Genomic DNA, 24,778 nt, shown 5'->3' with positions numbered 1-24,778 from the left:
CTGGCTCATGTCAGTGCTTATTACGATAAGCATCAGTGTTATGAATGATGATAATTTACTTAAATGAACCATCTTCATCAGGGTGTGTGTAGGTGTGACACTATGTAGGTGAGTGCCCTGTGGGCCTGACGTGTGCCGGGAGCTGATTGTGCCCCTATGTCAATCCTGTGTTGTGCTTTTGTCCTCCGGACTGATGGGGCAGAAAAACAGGAAGCTGGCCTTCCTGTGCACTAAAGGCAGCGGGGCAGAAGGCCATCAGGTCAACACCCTGTTGTCACTAGCTGCGAAGGCGCCAGTGCCCTCTAATCGACAATAAAGGCAAACATCCCCTGATATCTGTTATAACTGGAATAAACCTGCACACTGTTGACATCAGTCTGCGTCACCTGATGGAAACAGTTCCCTTAAGAAGGCCAAGCAGTATAAACGTCAAGCACTAATTCAGCTTTTTATGAGCTGCTGAACACATGACAGAGAGCTGATTATGTTTCTTTTGCAGCCCTAATGTATTACCACATTGTATGGCCTAATCATCCACCCAGTTTTTCTTCTATTAGAGGTAATGTGTCTTTTGTTCGTCTGTCACACTCAGGCCATGTGCCCACTATCAGTTGCACTGATCAGCAATACACTGCATTCTTCACTAACCCTCACAATCCTTGCCCTTTGTCCAACCACATGGCCAGGGGAAAGCACACACACACACACACACACACACATATACAATCAATTATCCACCCTGTAATGCTACGCTGCTATCTCCACCCATTCCTGTCTATTTCTAAATTGTTGCTACCCAATACACCCACATTCTGTCTTTCTCTGCCTCTCTCTCTCTCTCTCTCTCTCTCTCTCTCACACACACACACACACACACACACAGTTTTGCAAACAGAGCAGAATAAATGGTCTGTGTCCTGCAGCCTTGCATAGCCAATTGCATGATCACATGTGCAGTGCAGGGCTGATATTCTGTGTTCAGGGTGACTTTGTCATGGTACACTGGGGGCTGGGGATACACAATCAGTTCCAGAGTTTATATTTAACTAAGCAGGCAAAAAAACCATAAGAAACCAAAGCAACAATGGCCAGGGGATTGTTATCTTCCCTCACACAGATAGCAATGGACATGACCCAGAAAGTGAGAAGTGTCAATGATAAAGACAGGTCACTCTGCATTGTCATGTAACACATGAGGGTAAATACTTCACATTTCATTAGACATTACACATAGTGGAATGCAGGCAGTGTGTCTGAATTGATGGGCAGGACTGTGAAAGCTCTGCACCTTTGGAATGAAGATGAGTGATTTATCAGGTATGGACTCAACAACTGTGCAAACCAGCTGTCATCTTCTGACTGCGGGTGCGTCAAACCCAACTGGTGTGACTGGTGTTGAAGAATGAGGAAATAGACTGGCCTTATTGTAGTTTTTGTTATGGTAAATGGGAAGAGGTGTCACCTAATTTCCGGGGTTTAATAGCTTTTGAGATAGATTAAAATGTAATTATAACCTGACCTCTTTTCACTGGTTCAATCTTCTTTTAGGCTCATATGTTTGACAGGGAGAGGAAGTGTTTGTGTGTGTGTGTGTGTGTGTGTGTGTGTGTGTGTGTGTGTGTGTGTGTGTGTGTGTGTGTGTGTGTGTGTGTGTGTGTGTGTATGGGGATATGGGTGAGTGAGAAAAGGAGAGAGAGAGAAGGGGGTAGGCTGTGCTCATGTCCCAAAGAAATTATGGGAGGAGTTAACAACAAAAAAAAAAAAAAAACTTCCTTAGTAAGTGACATGCCGTCTGGGATAGCCTCTCCAGCGCTCCAAGGCACACACACTCACACCCTCTCACTGACTTACACACTTGTACTTTCTTTTTCTATTTTTCCTCTCCTGTGCTTTTTGGGCTGACAGTGGAGAATGACGGCAGTTCGGGCAGTTGTCATGAGATGGAATTCACCAGTTGAATGGTGAAACCACACACACACATGCAGAGAGATACATAGATCTACACATGAGGAATGAGTTGAGAGGGGAGAGCTGGCAGCAACACAGAGGTAAGTTGTTTCTTTTCTGGTTTTTAATATGACTTTTCTCTAAGCCTTACTGTCATAAACTTACTTGTGTTTCTGCTGTACTTTGTACCTAGTGACATAACCGTTAAAGTGCTGTCAGTCCACGGTGTAGGATGGACAGGGGAGCTTTAAAAGGACAGTAACTGTCATGTAGTGATTGCAGTTTCTTATTCTGTTTACTTAATGTAAGTCTCCTGAAGAGCAGAAAAATTGGCTTACACATGAATATAATAAATGAAAGAAAGTGGAAATAAAACTAATCTATCTACAAAGCCGGGTGAATTTGTAATTACTTCTTTAATGTTTGTTTGAGTGTTGTACAAATGCCGCTATGCAACAGTGAGGGAATCTCCCTGCAGGGAGCTCTGTCCTAGACACACAGGCATGTGAGTGAGCTAACAGAGTGTTAGTCTAAACTTAGAGCCCATAGTCCCTGTCTCATATTACTGTCCTGTACCGCATTTTCCAAATCTACAAACCCAGATTGAACACACACACATACACAGTCACAAACACCCCAAACAACCCCTGCTTGTAATGCATTTGAACACAGCCAGACACTGCTGACACCATATGTTTCTTATTAGGTTGAATGCTATTGTCATGGACTGCCGAGTGTCACAATTGCAGTCCAGGCTTTTGCTGTGGTTTCAAACTGTGTGGAGACTATAAGGTCATTTATGGTATGTGGTCACTGGACTGTCATTACAGGCAAAGCATACTGTGTTTGTGGCTTAACATGCCTTTAATCATATGTATTGTTTGTATGAGCCCTTAGTAATGCTGTGCACAGTGTGCAGTCATTCAGAGGAAGAAGGGTTTTGACTCCCCAGCTGCCAGGAAACAATTGTTAGATCAACAGGTGTTCTGATTTACTGTATACAGCATCACCAGAAACCAGATTACATTGTTTTTATTGACAGTCTCTGTATGTTTTAAAGTGGTTGTCACTGGAGACAACTGCTGCCCTTGTGTGCCATTAGGTGCTAACAAAAGCCTAGCATGTGACCACACATATCAGCCTTGAACAGCCTGTGTTTATTAGATTAGACAGAATCTGTTTCACTTTGAGAAACAAGCAGGGGAGTCTAAAGAGTATCAGGATATGCCCTGACACGCCATCAGCCTGTTTACAGCTTTGGGTCTCACAAGATACACACACAGAGATTCAATCATGACTGTTCAGCCGTCACATAAACAAGATGAAGAGATGGTCTCAGACAAGGATATCAGCCTCTTTGTCTCTAGTATGTATCAAGCAGTGGAACAATCAGGACACAGCCGGGGAAGAAACTTTATGCATTTGTTTTCCGTGATCAGTGATTACGTGCAGTGGTAGCTGACACAAGTCATATAATGCATAATGCATATCTCAGCAGTATCTCTCTCTCTCTCTCTCTCTCTCTCTCTCTCTCTCTCTCTCTCTCTCTCTCTCTCTCTCTCGTAATGTAACACTAAATTGTTTCCATCTGCACACCAAATCAGTTTGCCCTCTTGTTGTGTGTAATTACAAATGTGAAGTAGACTGGCCATCAGGTTTTAGAAAAGTTTAAAAGGTTCATCTTGCAGAGATCCATGAGATCCATTTTCATATATTGGTAAGCATGAAAAAAGTCAGATTCTCTCAAAAGTGAATAATCTCTTTTATGGCCTCCGGAATTAGAACGTTATCAGGCAGGGAGGATCTTATGAAAGATGCTATCATATTGCATTATGGGAACTTTATGCATCCAGGGTTTTTGGGGCATAACTGATACTAGGGGCTACAATTTAGCACAGGGGTGTGCAACGTTTACTGTCAAAAGAGGACATAACAATGCTAAAACATTTTTTTAATTCTGTGTATAATGGCTACAGATTTTTATAATTGGAGAATGTAAGAATGACTTTAGGCCTACAACAATGATGAATGAAAATGAAAATGTTGAAGAATAACAGTTGTTTATTTCCACATAATATTTTTGTGTCAAAGCCACAGGGAGCCAATAGAGAAGGGCTAAAGAGCCACAGGTTCCCTACTGATTTAGTATGGGCAACACAGTGCTGGACATGTTCTTTAATACAGCAAGACAAATGTAGTTTTACTCAAAATAATATTTATTTTACCATACGTAATCTCTACAGTCTAAATGAACTATGCAACATGCTGGTTCATGGTTTATGTCAGATGCGAGCCATATGGTTGTGGGAAATGTCATTTCAATTGGTGTAATTTCCCCATAATTTATCATTTCAAGCTCAGTAGTATTTTGATAGTGTTCCTACAGATGTATAACTTGACATTATAGGCTTGGCAAATGTTGTATTAGCATATTCTAATCCATAACATTAAGAAATTGTATAACATTTCCACATTAAAGACAATTAAGAGCTTATCTAAACAGATTTGTTTGCCACTTGGCCTCTACAGGTTGTTAAACATTAGTGAGCACTGTCAGTCTTATATTATTATGGTTCACCAAGATCAGGCATACCACACCTAGCACAGCTTTAAAATCTCTGGCACCATCAAGGCATTTCATTATCGCCTGAGTGAACACAGTGTGCTGGACTTCCATCAAACTAGAGGCCCTTGTCTACACTCTGTGTGTCATAATGAACTCAAAAGAAGAAATTCACACTCTGAAGGGAGACATTGCTGTGATATATCTCCTTCTCAGATGGTAAAGGGTCACATGAGGTCAGTGATTCACATTTTGAAGTATTCACATCCTTCTTTAAAGTCAAGATCATAACAAAGTCTTTAAAAGTCAAAACCTTCATGGACTTGCTTCTCTTCTTGGTGACCTTACAGTGTAGGATGATATTGTCTGGTGTGCTCATGCCATATCATCTGTCTGTTACCCCTCTGATGGCAGAGAGCAGAGTTGTGTTGAACTGTGTGATGTGGATAAACTGATCCTCGATCTATGCTACTGGGCAACTCTCAACCCCCCCTCGCTGTGACCTTGCAGCCTGTCCCTGTGTGGCATTGCCTTACAGTGGCTCAGCAATACATTCCCCCATCAACATACACAAAAGACACTCACATTGTCTTTGTGGCATACATTCTGTGCATATTTTCACTGACCCGGACACACACATACTTTATAGGGAACACACAGGGAAACTCTCACTGAGGCCTGCCCCCCACACACTCATCCCAATCGCAGAGAGTGCTTTGTGCATTCACTGACTGACTGGGCAGCTACTGAAGAGAGAGAGAGAGAGAGGGATGCTGGTGGGAGGAGGGAGATGGAGACAGCAAGAGACAGAGGGATTACAAAGAGAACCAGACCCAGACAGATAGAGAAGAAGAAGAGATAAGACTTGCAGTGGGACAGCAGAGACACATGTGTAGTAAATAATAACTGGTGGAAAGACAGAGTGATAAGGGCAGGAAAGGGAATACAGAAATAGGAAGGGAAACGGGGCTTGTCCAACAGAGAGGAAGAGAGTGAGTTGTTGTAAAATAAGCTGAGGGGAACTGATGGGATGGCATTGATCTCTGGGAGCTGCCGGCTCTTGGGCCAGATGGCGTCTTGTTGCTGCAGACCGTTGCTCAACTCTTGCTGCTGTGGACCGTTCATCAAAGTCTGCCTCTCCTCCTTCACAGGTCTGTCGCAGCCTGCTCTCTGTGCTACTACTACTGTACCGTCATGAGACAGACTACTACTTACAGATAGACAGCAGCATAGGTGTATACGCAACATGGGTAACACACTTAGCCATGAAGGTAAACAGGGCATGGTGTGTTTCTGTACTATAGCAGCATGACTGTGCTTGTGTTAACTCAAGCAGTCCTGTGCTCTGTCTGTGTTGTAGGATGGTAAAGAATAGGCTTTTGTCCTCTTCAGCCTAATGTCATGTTGCATTGTGCTGCTAAGTTGTGCGCCCCATTGTGTCGTTGTGAATGCTTTGCATCAAGATAATACTGTTCTGTTGTGTTTTTGCACTGACAAAGCATGGAAGAAAAGTGTAATTTTAAAGACAAATATGACCTTTTTTTGTTATGTTTTGGTTAACAGTATCCTTTTTAATTATAAATGTCTGTATGTAAGGTGTAAGGTGTCTGTATGTTTGAAAATGTGACAGTGCTGACTTAAAAGTGGAGGAGTTAGGGGCAGGGTAGCTGTCTGAGTCTGGAGATTTTTCTGATTTCAGCAGCTGGATGTCCCTGCCAGGCCTGTGTGTGTTCAACGTCATTGTTTTCCCCTAAACCCCGTTAACTCCTCACACTAACCAATGGCTTGAACTTAGTAGCATTTAAACTGCTGCACCCAACCCAACTCTCCCAGTGAAATTACCCCCCGCCTCACCCCACCATTACACAGAAGCCTATTTTCAACATTTAGGCAAATATGCTTTCTTGCGGAGATGAGAAGATCAGCCTGGCTAATAGGCAATAAAAGCACCTCTAAAGCTTACTAATGTACACGCTATATCCTGCGACTTTTTACAAGGGGCTAATTTGCAGGACTATTTCTTGGCTAAGACTCGCAGTAACTTCATGGAGTCTCTGCTGACTGCCTGACAACGACTCACAGCCAAGGAACAGTCTGGCACATAATCCAACAAAATGGCGAATTATTGTTTTTACACTTCGGTTTTAATAGTAGGCTATAACGTGTTCATTTGTATTCTTTAGAGGTGCTGGTTTCAAGTTAGGCTTGCTAGGCTAAGCTAACTGGCTACTGGCTCAAGCTACATATTCATTGTGAAAGTGATATCAATCTTCTCATCTAACTCTGAGCAAGAAAGCAAATATGTGTGTTGCTCAAATTGGCAAACTATTTATTTAGGATGCATTGATATGCAGTTTAAACTGTGTAAAAACATTTAAAGTATTTGATGATCACTGTGGTTAAGTGGAGCATAAAGGAAACTGAATTTGTCTTTTCACATTCAGGTCCACAATATGATTTTTTCCACCTTATTTACAGACATCTCTCCTGCTGAGCTCGATGCTCTTTGGAGGGAACCACCATATACTCTTGGGGGAGCAAATGAACACTTCTCAGGAAATGGCATCATGACTCAAGGTATACTATAATCTGCACTGAACATCTTTATCAATGTGAAATCATATCATTATAGAGTCCCCCTCTAAGTTTTGAGCTCAAACAACCTAATGAGGCTTATTTGAGCTGTGCTGCTGTCTTCGGTCACAAACTGAGGAAGTGTTTGGGACATCCTCCTTGCACAATGGAACAAACCAGGGGAAGCCCGTCACCACTTTACTGCAGTAGCCATTATGCACCCATCTGGCTGATATTTATAGGTTTCGAAACTATTAAGATCCTGTTTATGTGCTGAGATGATGCTAATAAGTCAGTGATTATCAACAGGAGAACTTTTACAGGGGGTAGGCAACTTCTGCAGTTACCAGGGGGTATGTGGAGTAAGCTGTAACACCTAAACAATGCATGTTGAGTCTGAGAGTTGTATAATGGTCAAATAGCTTTAACTAATGGATACATGGAAACATTAAGCTTCTGCAAATCCAAGTTGTCTGTTGTAGTATGAATTCTAACTTTCCCAAATCAACCTAAATAGACAGTTATGGCTTAAGACCAAAATACATCTCTGACAGTGTTTTACCATAAACCCTTGCAGTGTCTCAGGTCAGAAGGCTGCTATCGTTTCCCAGAGTGTAAACTAAACAAGGAGAAGCAGAATTTAGTTACCGTGCACCACAGAGCTGGAAGAAACTCCCAGAGGGTATTAGACTTGCTCTGACTCTGAACTTAATTTAACTACTGAACTACTGAACTACTCATCAAGAACAATCTTGCTTTCCTATCCTGTATTCATGTCTCAGTTCTTAACTTTTTAATTAAGTTACGTTTTTATTTAAGTTTCTAACCATTCTAATGTTTTTATGACCCTTTTTTCTTTTTATATTTTTTAAATGCATTATGTAAATCATGTTGAATGTAACATTGTCACAATATACATTTTTATGCAATTAAAAGTGTTAAATTGCATCCAGTTTCATCCATGAAAGCAACATATTTGGAATATGACGGGTAGTGTAAATGAAAGAATATATGAGTTCCTGTACCATCTTACTACATACTGACCACAGATGTGTTTTCTTAAATGGAAAAACAGTGATTGCCATCTTGTGTCAGCTGGTAACATTTCCAGTTAAATCTCAACAGATTGGGACTTATAGACCTGCAATTGCAGCCCTTTTTATGACCCCTTTGATAAAATTGTTTCCACATACTACACACCTGTCTTTATCACACAAAAAACCCTAAATACAAAATGCTGTTTAGGAAACACTGGATTAACCAGCACTGGACTGAGTTTTCTATCTTAGTGTGCATAAAGAAGTCATTTAAGCTTCCTTTTGGCATTGAATTAGAAAAGATGACAATCTAAACTTGATCCGTCTGCTTTTGTTTTCCTGCTTTGTTTCCTATTTCAGGTGCAGGTGAGGAGGAGGATGGTCCAGTGGTGGATTCAGGTGAAGGAGGGGTGGAGCCTGAAAGCTACTGGAGGAAGAAAGAGGCCTTCCTTAGAGGAAGTACTGTATCACTGGGAGAGAAATTCTCCTCAGGTACATTTACTGATGGTTCTGCCTTAGTCAATTGTCTGAGTTGTAGTATCCTCTGCCTCAAAACTAGCTCTTATATTAGCCACTCTGAACTTGTTATCTGTTATGCGCATAAGCATTTCCCCATACATTATATTTATGCATACTGATGAGGCATTTCCTTCCCAACTAATGTTTTACTCACTCAGCAGTTTGGCTCTATCCATCACATTCCCCCAGGTTCTTCTTCTCAAATGGATTTAAATGGCCACACTGAGTCCAATAAGAGGCCCTAATAGCTTTGTTATTCCTCCAGGGACAAACGTTGTGCTCACAGAGCATCTCACTGAAATATGAGCTCTTCAAGAAAATCTTTAATGAACTCTTGAAAGTTGTGTCTCTCTTGCTGGTAGAGAACAGACCATTTCATTTCTATCTGTTTTGTTTTTTACCCCTTTTACTCTGTCTACAGCATGAAATATACAGCATCCTTTCTGTGTAAGTGTGATGAATTAACAAAAGGATTATAATGTTTTATTTATTTATTCCTTTGCTGGTTAATTCTGACAAACAATGGATGATAAGTCCCCTCTCTCATTTTTCTGCTTTTTTGCATTGGATTGGTTTATATTCCATATTATTCCACTTGAAGAAACATTTGCTTCTAAGAGTGATTAATAACATAATCCTTCTTGTCTTTTGCGTAGAAATTGTGCTGCTGTTCACTGGGCGGAGGCGCTCCAGTGTGGATCCTGACCGGGCCCTACAGGAGGCGCTGCGGACCCGACTACGAGTGGTGGAGAGCAACAGCCAGGACGTCATCCAGCTCTTTAAAGTGAGTGACAGTAAGACCTGACAATGCAGACATTACACAGTCATTAGTGTACTACTCAAACCTTCTAATAAAGAACGAGGTGCATTATGATATGATAAGCATCCATATAGTGCAACATGATATATTATACAGTGTATCTATTGTGGACTTTATGGAGACGGACGGATGTTCTGTTACTGAAAGATGAAGCTTTGTTTCTGCAGGACTTGTCTGCACGTCTGGTGTCTGTCCACGCTGAGAAGGATAGCTTCGTACTCACATTCAAGACTGTGGAGGAAATCTGGAAGTTTTCAACTTACCTAGCATTAGGTAAGAACCTATAACCGTATTATATCTTAAAGCCTCTGGAAATGTATTTTCTACATCAGGTCCTGCATGGACATATAATTTTCTTCAAATATTAGAACAGTTTTGATTATTTCTCATGAGAGATGTTAATGTATTTTGTGTTCTGTCTGTGCTATCACAGGTTTGAACAAGGTTCTTTTGGCACCAATCTTTAGAATTTATTTTTTAAGACTGATGACAGTTGTTTGGTTATGTTACCCAGGCAACTGTCACTCACATGTGAACAAACAACAATCACGCAGTCTTAAAAAAAAACCTTTAAAAACGGCTTGCTTAGAATATTTGATGTTGTAGAGAATAACATATAATTTGAAACCTAGTATTCAGGTGCTTTAAGGCCTGTCATCAGTCAATCACAAACACATGGATGGCTCTTTGCTTTACATTTTTTTTTTGCCTATTTCTGTGTTTATTCCTCTATTTTTATTCTCATTATCATCATAGTTGTTAACAAGGTTGTATTGTTCTTGAGGATGCAGTGGTTTTAGGATAAGATGTAATAGTAGTATTTGTATCTGAGTCTCATGTGCTCTGTCCCAGGCTACGTGGCTCGCTGCCTGGAGAACTTTCTCTGTGATCAGTCCTTCTGGCTGGACTCAGAGCTCCTCAGAGACCTGGAGATCAATGTAACTGTGGATGAGGAACATCTGGCCACCCTCTACCTGGGACTTTTACTCCAGGAGGGTCAGTAACTCTGTTCTTTAACCTTTATGTCAGAGCATGAAAGTAGTAGTCAGCCTTTTATTATTATTTAACACAGAAGTTGAAAAAGTGAAAAGGTCATCTGTCCAATTACTGCATACTGTATGACTACAGTAATTGATTATCTATATCTACTACATTATTCTCACATTCTCAAAATTAAAATATGTGAAAACTTATATAACATTATATAAACATATTTGAAGTATGTATTGTATGAAGTGCCCTGAATCTTGTCATTGCAATTATAAAGTAACTGATTGCAGCTGCCATTTCATCCCATTACTTTTAATCCATTTTTACTGACCCCAATTACCATCATGAAAGCCAAAGGAACCTGACTTTGGACAAATTATAGAAATGCCCACCTTATTGCCATTAGAGGAGCTTATGTGTCACACTGTCTACACTCGATGTCTAGAGTATAATGGATTTCTAATTATAAATCAAACTTATGATCTCATTTCTATTTAAGGCTACAACTGCCTTTTTTGTGTTGTACATTTGTTGTGGAGTCAAGCTAAAACCTGACATCACTGAATTCCTTTATTTCTTTATGCATCATAAAATAAGTTAGTGTTCCTCCAAAGCAAAACTATTACACTTCCCTCCTGCATATTGATTTCCTCTGGCGTGGTCTACACAGACTTTCTCCTGAACATTTCCCCTAGGCAAAAAGCTTCACGGAAACGTATAATAGGACTGCAGTGCTGGCAAATAGTTAAATTACATTAACTTAATAGGGGGCGATATAAAACATCCATCATTTGCCAGTGACTGAATGAGGACGCAAAAGCTGAAGCACTTTTGCTGATCTTTAACTTAAGTGTGGCGACTTTTATCAACACAAAAACGCTGACGGAAAACACTTTGCACGTCTGGATTCACACATGCTCATCTGTACTGCCTGTACATGATTATGTGGGGGTTTGTGGGGCTTCAAATCAGTCTACTAATGAACCACTGTCTCTGCAGGATCCTTTTTTGCTAAGGCACTTTTCACAAGAAGTGAGCAGGATGAGGAAGACGAAGAACAGCTGTCATTCAAAAAGAATGACCTGCTGATGGTAAGGGACACAGGGCAGGACATCATGTGGGAGGGCACCATGCTTTCCACAGGAAACCACGGCCTGGTGCCAGTCAACGCTATGCAACCGCTGCCTTATCCCTTCTACCAGTGAGTCACTCTGTGTTCCTCAAACGAGGCACTTCTGTCACAAATTCCTTGATGTACATTGTAAGCAACACAATCTCTTATCAAATGTTGTAGTTAATGAACTACAGCTGGTGGACATGTGTGCACATGAGCGGGCATGGTTTGGTTAAACTATACTTCCTGTTTGGTCAGGTGGTTCCTGAGGAAGTACCCGGGCAATGCTGGATGCTCGCCAACAGAAAAGGAATCATTTGAACATTCTATTGGTAAAGCCTGCGTAAAGCACACGTTCACACATACAACATCCTGTATAGTGTAGTACACTCACATACTGAACTCAGGCACAGATACTTAAAACCAACTGATCTGATCATATGGGAAGTTAAGATAAATTGTCCAGAAGCACATATTGCACAAGTGTTTCATTTCCCTAAAAACAAAAACTTAAATCATTAGACGACTCTATGCATATTTAATGATACCAATGTGAGAAATCACAATGTGAAAGGGGTCACCCATAGCAACAAACCAACAGGGAATTATTGCTAGAAATGCAGCTCTGAATTTCTAGAGTAACCTAACTACATATTGTGTTTGTGAAGTCAGTCATTATTATTATTATTTACAAAGACATCGAATAATATCAGTGGATCACAATTCCTTTTTACTGCCCCAGTGCTAAGTTTCTGCATATACTAGTAGCTCCAACCTACTAGTAAAAAAGAATTTAAACCTTTAGTTCCTTGGCCGGATAAAACAAATACCTATAAAAAATACACTACAGTACAAAGATAGTATACACTATCATCATATTCATGATCATACAATATTCTTATACATTTCCCTCAATACTAATGTCTTTTCTTTGTACCGTACCCTGTTCTCTTCATCATACACCTCAGTGACGGGTACCTGTGTAGCAACGGTTGACTACAGTCCAGTGGGCCTGGATGAGCTTCAGCTGAGTCAAGGTGACATTGTGGAGATCCAGGGTCTACTAGTCCGAGGCTTGGGCGTGTTCATAGGAACACACACTTTCACAGGTCACACTGGTTTTGTTCAAAAGGCCCATGTCAAGCCTCTGGACACCATACCCCTGTAAGAAATTCTCTTTTTTTTATTGTCAAATGTGTAGCATGGGGTGAACTCACTGGTCTGATGATGTTGTGCGTCATTTTAACTTTAAAGCACTTTATCTTGATCAAATTCACATTAGTTACCTGTTGTTTATTGTGTTATGCTACTCTTTTATGAAATCTTGTTTAGTGAATCTTCAGTCTGGACAGGGTGAATGGGGTGAGGAGGAGCAGGAGACAGCAAAATGGATAATGCTGCCTTTGTTTCCCTCACACAGAGACGGACAATTGGTCTTTCTGACTGAGGAAGAGAGAGCCAGCTTGGCTCAGGTCAACCCGTGTAGCTCTGAGCCAAGTGACAGTGGCCTGCTGGAAAGACTCTTCTCGTCTGACATCAGCTCTGTGTACAGGCTAGGTAAGGGAACGGCTGGTCTGATCAGCAGTCAAGGTAAAGGGAGGGGCTGTGCCACTGAGCCATAATTGAAATATAGGTCATGTTTTGATGTGCAGCTCCTGTTTGTTTCCTAAATAGTGGCACTGTTGGTGTTTCATTCTGGGGGAAAAAAAAGTTTACCCCCAACTGGAAAATTGACGCTTAAATTGATTTACCTTGTTTTTCCAGATAAACTGGATGAGACTGACTTCATGTACATCCGGAATCGACCAAAACATGGTAATGCTTTACATTTGATTGAAAAACAGCTGTTTATGAGCGTAATGCATTCGAACCAAAATTAAATGTGTTTATCAATTCCTCTGCTACAAGTAACTACTATATCTGTCTTCCTCCCAGATTATAATGTTCCTACAAGTGCCCGTCAGAGCGTCATATCAGAAAGAAGTGGAGGGACACCCCCGTACCACTCCTCTCCTCGCACCTCTCTCTCTCATTCCCATCCTCGATTGTCCCTCTATCACTCCCACAATCCTCTGCCACAGGAGGGAGAGCACCTGTCCTTCACCCTGGATGACACATTCAGAGAAATGGACGAGTTCCAGGAAGACCCACCTCTTTTCTTGGAAGAGAACAGCTGGGAGGGAGAAGACTCAGAGCACATTGACCCCACACTGACCCTTCTCAACCACGAACACTTCCAGGTAAGCAGAACAAAGCAACAGATTGTAGGCTTTAGGGCTTTTACTGACTTCTCCATTGTTTCCTTCTTGCTTTCTATTTTATGTGTATTGCAGCTAATGTTAGCAATTGCTATTTTTAATGAAAATTGCTACCTTGGATGTCAATAAATATAGGATCACATTTTAGAGTTATAAAACAATACAAAAGCGTTTTGGCAAAGATACAAAAATGGAAAGTGAACCGTTTTATTTTGCATAGCTTTATCATTTAATTGCATGGTGATTAAACAATAGTAAATACATTCACAATGTACATTGCACATTTACTGGCACCAGCATTATTCTTATTTGACTCACTCTTTTTTTTGTTATTACCTTGGGTCAAAACAGGTTTTACAAAACTAACAAATATTATGTGGTCAATATTAGTTGATTAATTTAGCTGCTGTTCTCAGTACTCCACCATCATATATGGCATATATATGCCTTTGGCATGTTTTACTGTATTTTGGCTTATCAGCACAGTTATGATAATTAAAAGCATTTGATTGTAATATGTAAATTAATTTGGCAGTGCAAAGTCAGAAAATGAGTCACAGAAATTAGTCACATCTGTGCATTGTCTTGACCAATTGTGATCAGAATTTCCCAGCACAGACACAAAAACACATTCCTAGCTGAACCAATCTGTATTGTGTGTGAATTTTTTTTTTTTTCGGGGATGACATAATTGGCTTTATTGTTATCATTGTTAGTCAGATGATAATGATTCAAACAAACTTTGACCTGTTGGTTTGTAGTTGCAAAATCACATTCCGACTCACACCACATTACACAGTATAAATTCAAAATCAGTTGAAGCAATGAAGTAAATCTCTTTACCAAACATATACAACCTGTCAAGAGACTCTTCTTGATTCTTTTGTTTGTTGTTTTTTCCAGGAGGACTTCCTGCCCCTGTACGACCTGCAGTATTCCTTCCTGTGGGTGACCTTCAGTGGTAAGACTGAGGATGAGCTATCAGGAAACCTAGAGAGCATCAGGGAGTGCGCTAAGAGGATGGGCATGCATTGGGCACATCGACGGGCTTGCTTCCTCCTGGGAAGACTCTGTGCCCGGAAGCTAAAGTTCTCCCAGGTTTGTACTCAATTTCTAGCATTCTACTGTGTGTTGTGTAGATGTTAATATCTTTTACTCCTCCAATAAGGCAAGTGAGTCCATAACAAGACCGTAACATGCAGAACATTAGCATTTCTGTTTTCTGAGGCCTTCCTAAATCTTTTTTTGTCATTACATCTGTTTGAAATCAGCTCCTACATACAGTGTGTTTCCTCTTCTCCTCAGGCCCGCGTGTACTATGAAGAGGCCCTCAGTGTTCGTGTGAACAGTTTCTCTGACACGCCGCTCCACGTCGCTCTCATCACAAATCTCACCGCTGTCTACCTGAAGCAGCGTATGACAGACAAACTGCCCCAGACTCTGGAGAAGGCCAGCGCCTTGCTCCTCTGTCTCCCCTGCCACAACTTCACCTCCAAAGAAGAGGTCGAGCTGCTGAAGCTGCTCCTGAGGCGATCAGTGGTGATGGGGGACAAACACCTGGAAGCTCGCGTCTGCTACCTCATCGCCAACCTCTTCCTGTGTCTCAGGAAGACCGATGATGCCCTTCCCTTTGTTGAGCGACTCCAGTTCCTCTCATTGAGTCTCTCTGCTGCAGAGGGGCGCCCCATAGTGCCTGTGGACCTCAATTGGCTCTTGAGCTGGCTCTATCATCGCAAATACATGCCTTACTTGGCACTGGCCTCTCTGAGCCTGGACTCAAGACAAGACCACTCCCTCCACGATGCTTTCCAAAGGATTGAGTTGTTTATCAGGAACTCTGTTCGCCTGAACCCGTGCTGGAAGGAAGGTACCTCCCTGCTCCCTGCCCAGATTGTGGTTTACCTTCAGCAGGCCCTGGCTATAGCTGAGCAAGGGGAGGACATGAAGACCCAGAGGGACCTGTGTCAGGGCTTGGCCTCAGTCTACCAGCAGTATGGTGCTTTAGATAAGGCATTGGACTGTGCCCAACAAGCTGTGGAGACAGGAGGCCACATAAATGAGGAGGAGGGCTTTGAGGCCTCTGTGCTGCTCGGGTGGCTGCTGGTGTTGACAGGCCAAGCTGAGAAAGCCCAGAGTGTCCTCCAGCCACTGCTCACATCACTCCAGGTACAACAAAGAATGCTATTCACTTGTAATGCACTTCCACTTGTATAGAAGTTATAGCTGTCCCTCTATATAAATATTATGTAATTCTGTAATCTGTGCCCCTGTCTGTACATCTGTCTCCAGGGCACAGACAGTCCCACGCAGCGAGGAGTGATCCACAATCTCTTGGCTTTGAGTCTGAGGCGTCAAGGACGCATCCCAGAGGCGGGCTGGCATCTTCACTCTGCTTTGGTTATCTCCAGGGAAAGTGGAAATCAGAGGAACCAGGCCCTGGCACTGGCCAACCTGGGCTGCCTGGCATTGGATGTGGGGGCATCTTGGGTAGCAGAACGCTTCCTTGTCAGGTCAGATATATGTCTTTTCGCCTCCAGGGAAGCTTTAATTCAACAAATGTAGAAAGACTTACTTACTTACTTATTGTGATTGTATTACCAGATCCTTGCGTCTTTTCCTGGAGCTCTGGGAGAGCCCCACAGATGAGGAGCATGTTCAGACCTACCTTTGGCTGGGGCGCAGCTACAAAGACAGGGGGAGGAGACACGACATCAGAGCGTGTTATGAAATGGGGCTACTAATTGCACTACATGCCAGAAACTTACACAGTAAGTACAAGTTAACACATTAAATTAATAGTTCGACACAGTGAGAAATACCCTGGCCAAATGTTAGATGAGAAGATCTCATGTCTACAAACAGAAGCCAGTTAACTTATCTTAGTTCAAAGGGACAGTGGAAAACAGCTTGCCTGACTCTGTCACATAGTAAAACATCTGCCTACCAGCACTTCTAAAGCTCACTAATTACGTTGTTGCATCTTGTTTATTTAATCACTACATAAACATAAGTATAAAAATCATAAATTTGTGATTTTGGACAGAGCCAGGGTAGATTTAATCTTGAATCTTTTTCTTTTAGATTTTAGATGTAAATAATTTGCCATCCTTTTGTGTAGCTAAGATGACTGACTGCTGGTGACATCAATCTTTTCATCTAACTCTTGGCCAGAAAGCAAATAATCTTTTAATCTGACTAAATAAGAATTTTACCAATAATGGATGATTAATCTGTATAATATTTGTGACTTAAAAATATCTGAGGAGAATATATCTGTTTATTTCTCAATTGCTTTAACAGTAGAGGATGATTTGTGCTAAGCAAGACATTTTACAGTTGAAAATTATCGGACAGATTATGTAATGGCAATACTGTCTCTAAACAATCTTAAATATATCATATTTGTACTGTAAAATTTTGCTTATATGTCGATTTCAATATGAACTGAAATTAGTAAATATAGGGTCAGCCATATCAGGTACTGTAAGTAAGACCAGGCTTTACTTAATATGATTCTTATTCAATATGATAAACACATCACAGTGTATTTAGTCTAAGGAGCCACAGATCACATATTTGCTGTATTTTCTTATAGGTCAGATGGTGGTGGCCAAGGTGCTGAGTCGACTGTATGCTGACATGCTGCTGTATGGTCAGAGTATCGTCTACAATGAGCACTGTGTGACGGTATCCAGAGAGCTGAAGGACAAGAGACTCGAGGGAGAGTATCTGGAAATCCTCGGCAACCTCTACCTCTCACTCAACACTGAAAGGTGAGTTTCCGGCTCTCCTTCCCGCTCACTCTTATTCTCTATCCACATCTTATCCATAATATCTTTGACTTTATAATATTTTTTCACTTTACATTTATTATATTAGATCATCTCGTAAATCTCTGGACTACACCAAGCAGAGCCTGAGGATTTCCATTGATTTGGGCAAAAGGGAGGAAGAGTCGGAGACCTGGCTACAGGTGGGACGCATCTATTACCTTATCCAGGAGGACGAGCTAGCTGACATGTACCTGCAGGTGAGGAAGAGGGAATATATGACAATGGTTACATAAGGGAGGTTGGACATTTTTTAGTCTCTCTTTATTATTTTATTCTCCTTCTTGTCCTGCCCTTTGCTCCTCCATGAAACTGGTACTCATTGAATGTTCCTCACCACGTCCTCACCAAGCTGCCATTGTTAAATTTTTTATCAACTGATTTATTTTTTCAAATTAAATGTAACCCAATTCGCAAAGTTTCACATTCTAATGTTAGATATGCAATCAATATTGATTGACAATACATTTTGATTGACAGGCAGCAGTGAAGACAGCCCTGAAGATGAATGATCCTCACTTTGCCATGAACATTTATGAGGAGGCAGGAGACGTCTACTTCAAAGGCCACAGGAACCAAACTGCTTCATTGCCTTTCTACAGGGTATGCAAAATAGAATACATTCCCTATATTTTGTCAAACTCAAAGCTAGAACGTCACAATGCAGTATTTTCTATGATACATTGTTGTAAGTTAAAAATTGTTTTTATTCTTGGCACCACTGATCTCATTCAATTACATTATTCATATTTGTTTTCAGGATGGGAGTCTGCCATTTGCACGGAGCATCAAGGACATCGATTCAGAGTTCCGTTTGTTGAGTAAACTGACAGAGCTGTTAATGAACCAGGGAGAGCAGGAGGAGGCTCTGCAGTATGCAACACTGGCTGTCGAGATTGCCGGAAAAACAGGTACAGAGTACAAGCATGTCCTATAGTAGAACCAGTGCCTTATTAACTTTTAATGATGATGTAGAGCTGGCTGCAATAACCGTAGTGTAGCTGGCTTACAACTACTTTGTCAGCAGAGATCATTGTTGTTTTTCCTCAGGTGTGCCTGTCAATGAAAGGACAGCCTACCATCGACTGGCTACAGTCTACTACAGCTTGCAGCAGTATGAGATGGCAGAAAACTACTACCTCAAGTCCCTCTCGCTCTGTCCGCCCGTCATGCAGCACCCTATGGAGGCTCGCTACTACACCAAGGTCTACTGCAGACTGGGCAATCTCACTCTACACAAACTGAAGGTAGACAAATGTATTTATGTGTGTGCAGAAACAGACTATAATCAAATAAAGATTCTGCTGAAATCTCTAGTGAAAATGTAAAAAAAAATGTTTTCCCTCATTCCCCCACATGAATTCAAAACACAAGATTTAAACTTGGAATCACTTACAAATGAATTGACAGGTGTTTAATACATAGGTTAACTTGAGAAATCGACTAAATTGTATTAATCTCAGGTATTAATGTTTTGTGACAAGGTTGCCTGGTTTTAAAAGTACAGACAATGAGCTACTACATACCTGGTTTCAGCCAAGCCGGGATCCTTGATTGCATATAATTCCTCGCTCTCCTCTCATTTCCTATGAACCCTTTAAATGACATGTCTGACACTGATTACGGTTTGTCATTTTTGCAAACACAGCAGTAAAACAGGCTTACATTTTCAATTATGATCAGATGTGAAACACAAAAACAATTTTTTTTCTCATGTCAAAGTTTTCAGTTACACCTAATGTGACCAGAAACCAAATCATATGATCAAGAAAATTTAAAGATTACACTTTCTTGAGTCTGCCTTTCTCATTGGAATTTTCTTGGCTGATTCGTCCTGGTTGAAATAGTTGGTCTTGATTACAGCACTGCTTAAAATAAGGCAATTATTGCGCCACAATACTGACAGTAACAAGGTCGTAACATTCCTCTGGCTGAAAATAAAAGTGCCTTTTACCTTTATCTGTTGACCAGAAACCTTCAAATGTGAAGATAATATGTTTGATTTAGATGGGACCTGTTGTGACCCATGCTCTGTTCACCCTCTCTAGGATGCTTTTGATGCAGTGGGCTACTTCCAGCTGGCTCTGGCAGCGGCCATGGAGGACCAAGCTAACCCCGAGGCTCTGTATGTGGTGTACATGAAGCTGGCTGAGATCCACGGCAACCACATGCCCGACACTAAGCTGTGCCAAGTTTACAGAGAGAGAGCCCAGAGTCTGAAGAGAGTTCTGGCTGGAGAGGAAGGAGTTGCTGTTGGAGAGGAAAACATGGACGATGCAGACAAAGAGCCTGGTCACAAGAAGGAAAAAGAGTCTGATGCTCACGTGGAACCTACAGAAAGTTTGATTAAGGGAAATGGCGTGTTCACTTCTATACCTAAAAATGAAAATTATGAAGACAACTCATTTCCAAGAACTTGTATAATGCATGGAGACACAAATGAAAGGTTTACAGACACTAATAGTGGAGATACTAATGGGAGAGAAGATCACAACATTAATCTTCCTGATACAGATGGCCCCTTTGTGGACGCCTCTGGGTCTGAGACAGAAACCATCGCCAGTCAGTCGTACAGTGACAGTATTTTTACTGAGTCCTTTGATACAGCGCAGGAGCAGATCTCAGACTCCAGCAGCTCCACTGACACTTTGCAAACTCACCACAATCAAACAGATGGGAAGGACTCAGACTTTGATACTGCCCACAGCATTCCCAGTCACATAGCTGTTAATCACACAAGTGACATCACAAGACACACAGACGGCCAAAACACAGACTCTGATATTCAGGATGAGCAAAACACCCTCACTAAAGAAACAGACGCCAAAGATCCCAATCAGGCTGATGCTGACCAAACAGAGACTGTAAATACAGATGAAGCTGTAAGCGACAACACAGAGAAAGATAAATCTGGTGAGACATACATGGATTTAGATGATGTCTACACATAGCCTCCCAGATTCACTGACATTTCCTTTGTCTGGTCACATGTTTCTTGACCAGCAAACTGACTCCAACGTTCCAGCCACATGGCACTTATTGTAGGATGAAATGTCAATACTGTTTCAGAGATGTAGTGACTTTAAAGCATGTGCCTTTTGTTTTGTAATATTCTATGGTTATTACAGTGCATTGTGCTTGTAAAATATGTTTTTTCTAAATGTATTTTTAGTATCTCTGGAAGATATGACTCAAACATAAAGGATGTTATTTTGTTTGCTGGGTGTTTATTTGTGCTTTTGTTAATTCACATATGGGAGAAATACATATGGTGGCCTTGAGGTGCAAAACACAACCGCAAATCTAATCAGAACGCACAGTGAATCAGAAAAAAACAACATGAGGAAACATGATTGCATTTTAGCAAAAATAAACCACTTCGTCTTTGTCAACCAGTATAATGAAAACACTAAAACCAACAATGTTTTGGTCCAACTCACAATGCTTTCTGAATTCCTCAGGCCATCTGTGACACTCAGCTTTTTAAATCTTTGAAAACTGGTCACTAATGCATTTTTTAGGGACTATATTCTCCTGCAGAAATAGACACAGCTGGTGAGCTAGTGAGTGTTTACAGCAACAAGGCAGTTATTCAATATAAAGAGTCCCAGTATTCAGAGTGATAAAGGAATGTTTCACTCAGTGCAACAATGTGGTTCATTGACGTGTTTGTAATTGTTTTTGGACAACAAAGGAAGACAACCCTACTTTTTTAAACACCAACTACAGCTGTGCCACAAGCGAGACAAGACAAAATGTGAACCGTTCATTTGTTTTGGACTATTTTCTGTTGCAGATTAATACACATTTGGTGTTTTTGTGAGTATTTATGGCACCAGGATGGTGTACATGACTCAAAATAAACTATGTTACCCATGTATTGAACAATATAGAATATTGCCAACCTCATCTGTGACAAAATAGAAAACATGCGGCAAACTAGGAGATAATTCGAGAAAGAAGGAAGCAGGCTGGCTTCTTGTAATTTTTTTAATCATGTTTGCTGCAAGAGACATGATTTCAAATAGGAATGAAAAGATATATCGTAAAACAGTTAAATTGCAATACAGATATGTGAAAATTGAAATCAGTGGGATGAAAGATTAATCTTGATATCAAGACTTCAGTTTCAGTTTTACAAAGAAAAGGAAATACACATTGTTTTGCACAGTTTTCCCTACCTCAGCAATAACAAAGGATTTTATAATTTGATAAAAGAAGTCTATGAGAAAAAATATATTTTGTAGATTTTTGTCTTAACAGTCATTTTATCTTAGAATTAACAGTCATATCATAATCTGAATGAGACTGAAGAGAAATTATGACTTAAAACAGCCACAAAAAAAAGCATCAAGGCAAGCATGGCTTCATTGAAAGCAAGCAGAAACACAGAAGGAGCAACAATCCACAAGGGGCTCACTTTGTTTCCCTGTTTTTCTTCAGCCACCTTCAAATTTGTTTGGCATAAAACACAAAATCTCACACAGCACACACTAAATATAACTACTCTTTTTCTGTTTGTACAGATTTGCCACCAGAGCCACAACACTGAGGAGGTGGTGATTTTTTTCCAATATTATGTGTATTTTTCTGTGTACTTTCTGATTTGTTCATATGTTTTGCCCACTGTTGTTACTGTGCTCTGCACCTCAGGGCCACCTGAAAAGAAGCAGCAAATTAATCAAAGCCATGTCATGAAAGGGCCACAAGAGAGCGCTATCATCCTGACTTTGTGCTTTGCAGTAAAAGCCATCATGGTGGTGTCCTTCCTCAGTTTGGCCACAGGTCGGCGGTAAAAGACAATTCCTATCTGCAGCCTGTGTTGCATCAGCTGCTGCAGCCACTTCCAGGAGGTGAGACAGTCAGGAGGAAAGAGAAAAAGATTTCCGTCATCTGCCTGGCAGTGGCAGCAATCCAAGCAGATCATAATGGAAAGTGTCCTCCTTACATTTTGGGCACAGGTTCACCTAAAGCCCAATAATGATGTCCATTTGTACAGGAAGGTCCTCGTGTGACACTGTGCGTAAGAAACAGGTGTGGATTTCATATTGAAATAAATATCCCGACAGGATGAGGATTCAATATGCAGGCTTTAATACGTACTGATTTGGTCATTATACATAGTGATGCTTGAATTTAGCCACACTCTTGGAGAGAAGAGCATGCCTAACAGCATTTCTTGAATTACAGTAATAAGATATTAACTAGTGTACTAGCACAATGGAAAATAGCAGGGAAAAGTTAGAGTGAGAGTTCAGGCAAGGCCAAACAAAGAGGAACTACTAAGAATTTGCTTGTTGTAAAGCGACAAGCCAAAGGAAGGAATGTTTGCATACATGGTCTGCATGCTGAATAATGTTGCAGGGCTTCTTCCTTCCCCCCACAGGCATGAGTTTAGCACAAGTTCAAAACACATCCAATTGTGCCAAAACAAGCACTGAATTGTTCTTCCTTTTTAAGTATTCCCAGGGTTTCTTTCAAATGATCTCTGGGGGCTTTTGCTTAAGTTTACGCCTTCCACTCCATTGAATACTTATGCTGAACTACAGAAGCTCATTAATATCATCAGCAGAAAAACACAAGGTTGAATAATCTCATGTGACCCAACAACCTTCCACCAAACAATATGTGAAACCCTGAGGATATAAAATGTAGAATTATCATTGTCTAATGTATTTGGCGTAGAAGAGAGTGAAGGTTAAAAAAACCCCAACAAAATGAATTAGTAATTGGTGTTTAACCGGTGCTCCAAGCATTAGACAAGGTAGTTTAAACGAGATTACAGCTCATACCAGCAACTTACTTGATGAATGGCCAATCAGATAGTTTGACTACCTTCTAAACAAGGGAATTGTCAATGATCCTTTGTCCTGTTGTCTCTCAATCTGACATTCTAAGATTGAGCGATAACAGCACCAAAAACGGCACCATTAGAAACCCATCTAATGTGGGCTATGACTAGTCTCAGGAACATTTACTGCAGGAATGTGTTATACTTCACATTCCTCAACAGCATGTGAATGCTTTAGATTGTAATTATGACAAACAACCATTATCTCGGCTGGCATTCAGTAAAAATTAGTCAACTGACAGCATGAAAGGCCATTTTTCTATTTGTATAAAATAATGAGAAACTTGCTGTCTTTTCATGCCCTTCTGTATAAATACTGTAGTGTGTCTGAAGCTCTTATGACAAAAAATAAAATCTACACATTTTGTTTGAAATACTCAAGTGCATTGAAAAGTAACTACTAAAGCGTAGAAACTATTTCAGTGTAGGCACGGTTTCTGTTCTGCATATTTAAACAACTGAGGACATAGGGATGGAAAACTTGTTTTGAGTTCAGATGAATTGACTTGAACTGATCAAACTGATTACTTTAGAAAATGCCACTGTAATATGTAAACTAACCACAAAGAAAGTGTGAATGCAGAGCTTTTTCCCCTTTGGTTACATTTATTCATGTCATTGCATTTGAATGTTTTACACAACAATAAAACAAAGTTACAGACCTATAAAACTTGGCCTAAGTGGGTAGTTAAGGCGAAGTGGGTGAGGAAGGAAAAAAACAATGTATAACAAAAAATGTCTTAACAAGAGAATAATCAATTGCACAGAAGAAACTGGCTAATTAGCTAGTTAGTTAAGTTAGTGGGAGGTACATGAAAACAGTGTAAATACATACATGTACCAAACATGCAAACATAAACATACATGTACTGTATAGTCATATAATATGCATTAAAAGAAAAATAAACGTGTTAAGAATTATTTTTTGTGGTTTCTTTTTGTGTTTGCATTATCCTTTTTTTAGCCTCTGTCAGAGTCATGGTCAAACTACTGCACACAGTCAAAACCTCAAAGATTTTTTTATTGGTAATACAAGCCAAGCAGAATTCAAAATCTGAAAAAAATAAAATAAAATGCAGCCATAAAATGCATTTTGATTGACTCACCTCGGATAAGTATTCATCTTGTTCACATAGTGTTAACAGCCTTATAAAAATGATTTGCCAATGCTTAATTTAATGTTAAGATACCTGTTTGTCACTGTCCAATTTCAGCTGCTTGATTTGAAGAACATGCATACTTCACTTTACACACACACACACACACACACACACA

The 24,778-nt window shown here is 40.5% G+C and overlaps 1 protein-coding gene across 4 annotated transcripts; it reads left to right on the top strand.

The window, feature by feature from the left end:
• The first annotated feature begins 1,772 nt into the window (after positions 1-1,772).
• Positions 1,773-20,870, top strand: sh3tc2 (SH3 domain and tetratricopeptide repeats 2). 4 transcript variants are annotated; one of them, XM_051420549.1, is made up of 23 exons: positions 1,773-2,048; positions 5,662-5,781; positions 6,989-7,087; positions 8,482-8,613; positions 9,297-9,424; positions 9,628-9,733; positions 10,313-10,456; positions 11,450-11,651; positions 11,823-11,896; positions 12,533-12,728; positions 12,985-13,121; positions 13,329-13,379; positions 13,500-13,804; positions 14,726-14,920; positions 15,128-15,988; positions 16,112-16,332; positions 16,424-16,590; positions 17,418-17,595; positions 17,702-17,852; positions 18,133-18,255; positions 18,413-18,563; positions 18,703-18,899; positions 19,701-20,870. In XM_051420549.1, the coding sequence occupies exons 2-23, from the start codon at positions 5,757-5,759 to the stop codon at positions 20,601-20,603; spliced, it is 4,746 nt and encodes a 1,581-aa protein (XP_051276509.1). In that variant the 5' UTR covers positions 1,773-2,048; positions 5,662-5,756; the 3' UTR covers positions 20,604-20,870. The 4 variants fall into 4 exon arrangements, with proteins under 4 accessions (XP_051276509.1, XP_051276510.1, XP_051276508.1 ...); XM_051420550.1 differs by lacking the exon at positions 5,662-5,781 and adding an exon at positions 2,654-2,739; XM_051420548.1 differs by lacking the exon at positions 5,662-5,781.
• The last annotated feature ends 3,908 nt before the right edge of the window (positions 20,871-24,778 follow it).

The sequence above is a fragment of the Dicentrarchus labrax genome, unplaced genomic scaffold (genome assembly GCF_905237075.1).
Source record: "Dicentrarchus labrax unplaced genomic scaffold, dlabrax2021, whole genome shotgun sequence".
Lineage (NCBI taxonomy): Eukaryota > Metazoa > Chordata > Actinopteri > Moronidae > Dicentrarchus > Dicentrarchus labrax.
This window is presented reverse-complemented; position numbering and strand designations above follow the sequence as displayed.

Coding starts and splice junctions, on each gene's coding strand:
- sh3tc2 (XM_051420547.1), top strand. CDS start 5,541: ATGGCATTGATCTCTGGGAGCTGCCGGCTCTTGGGCCAGATGGCGTCT. Junction 13,380..13,499: donor CCGGAATCGACCAAAACATG/GTAATGCTTTAC, acceptor TCTTCCTCCCAG/ATTATAATGTTCCTACAAGT. Junction 15,989..16,111: donor CACTGCTCACATCACTCCAG/GTACAACAAAGA, acceptor ATCTGTCTCCAG/GGCACAGACAGTCCCACGCA.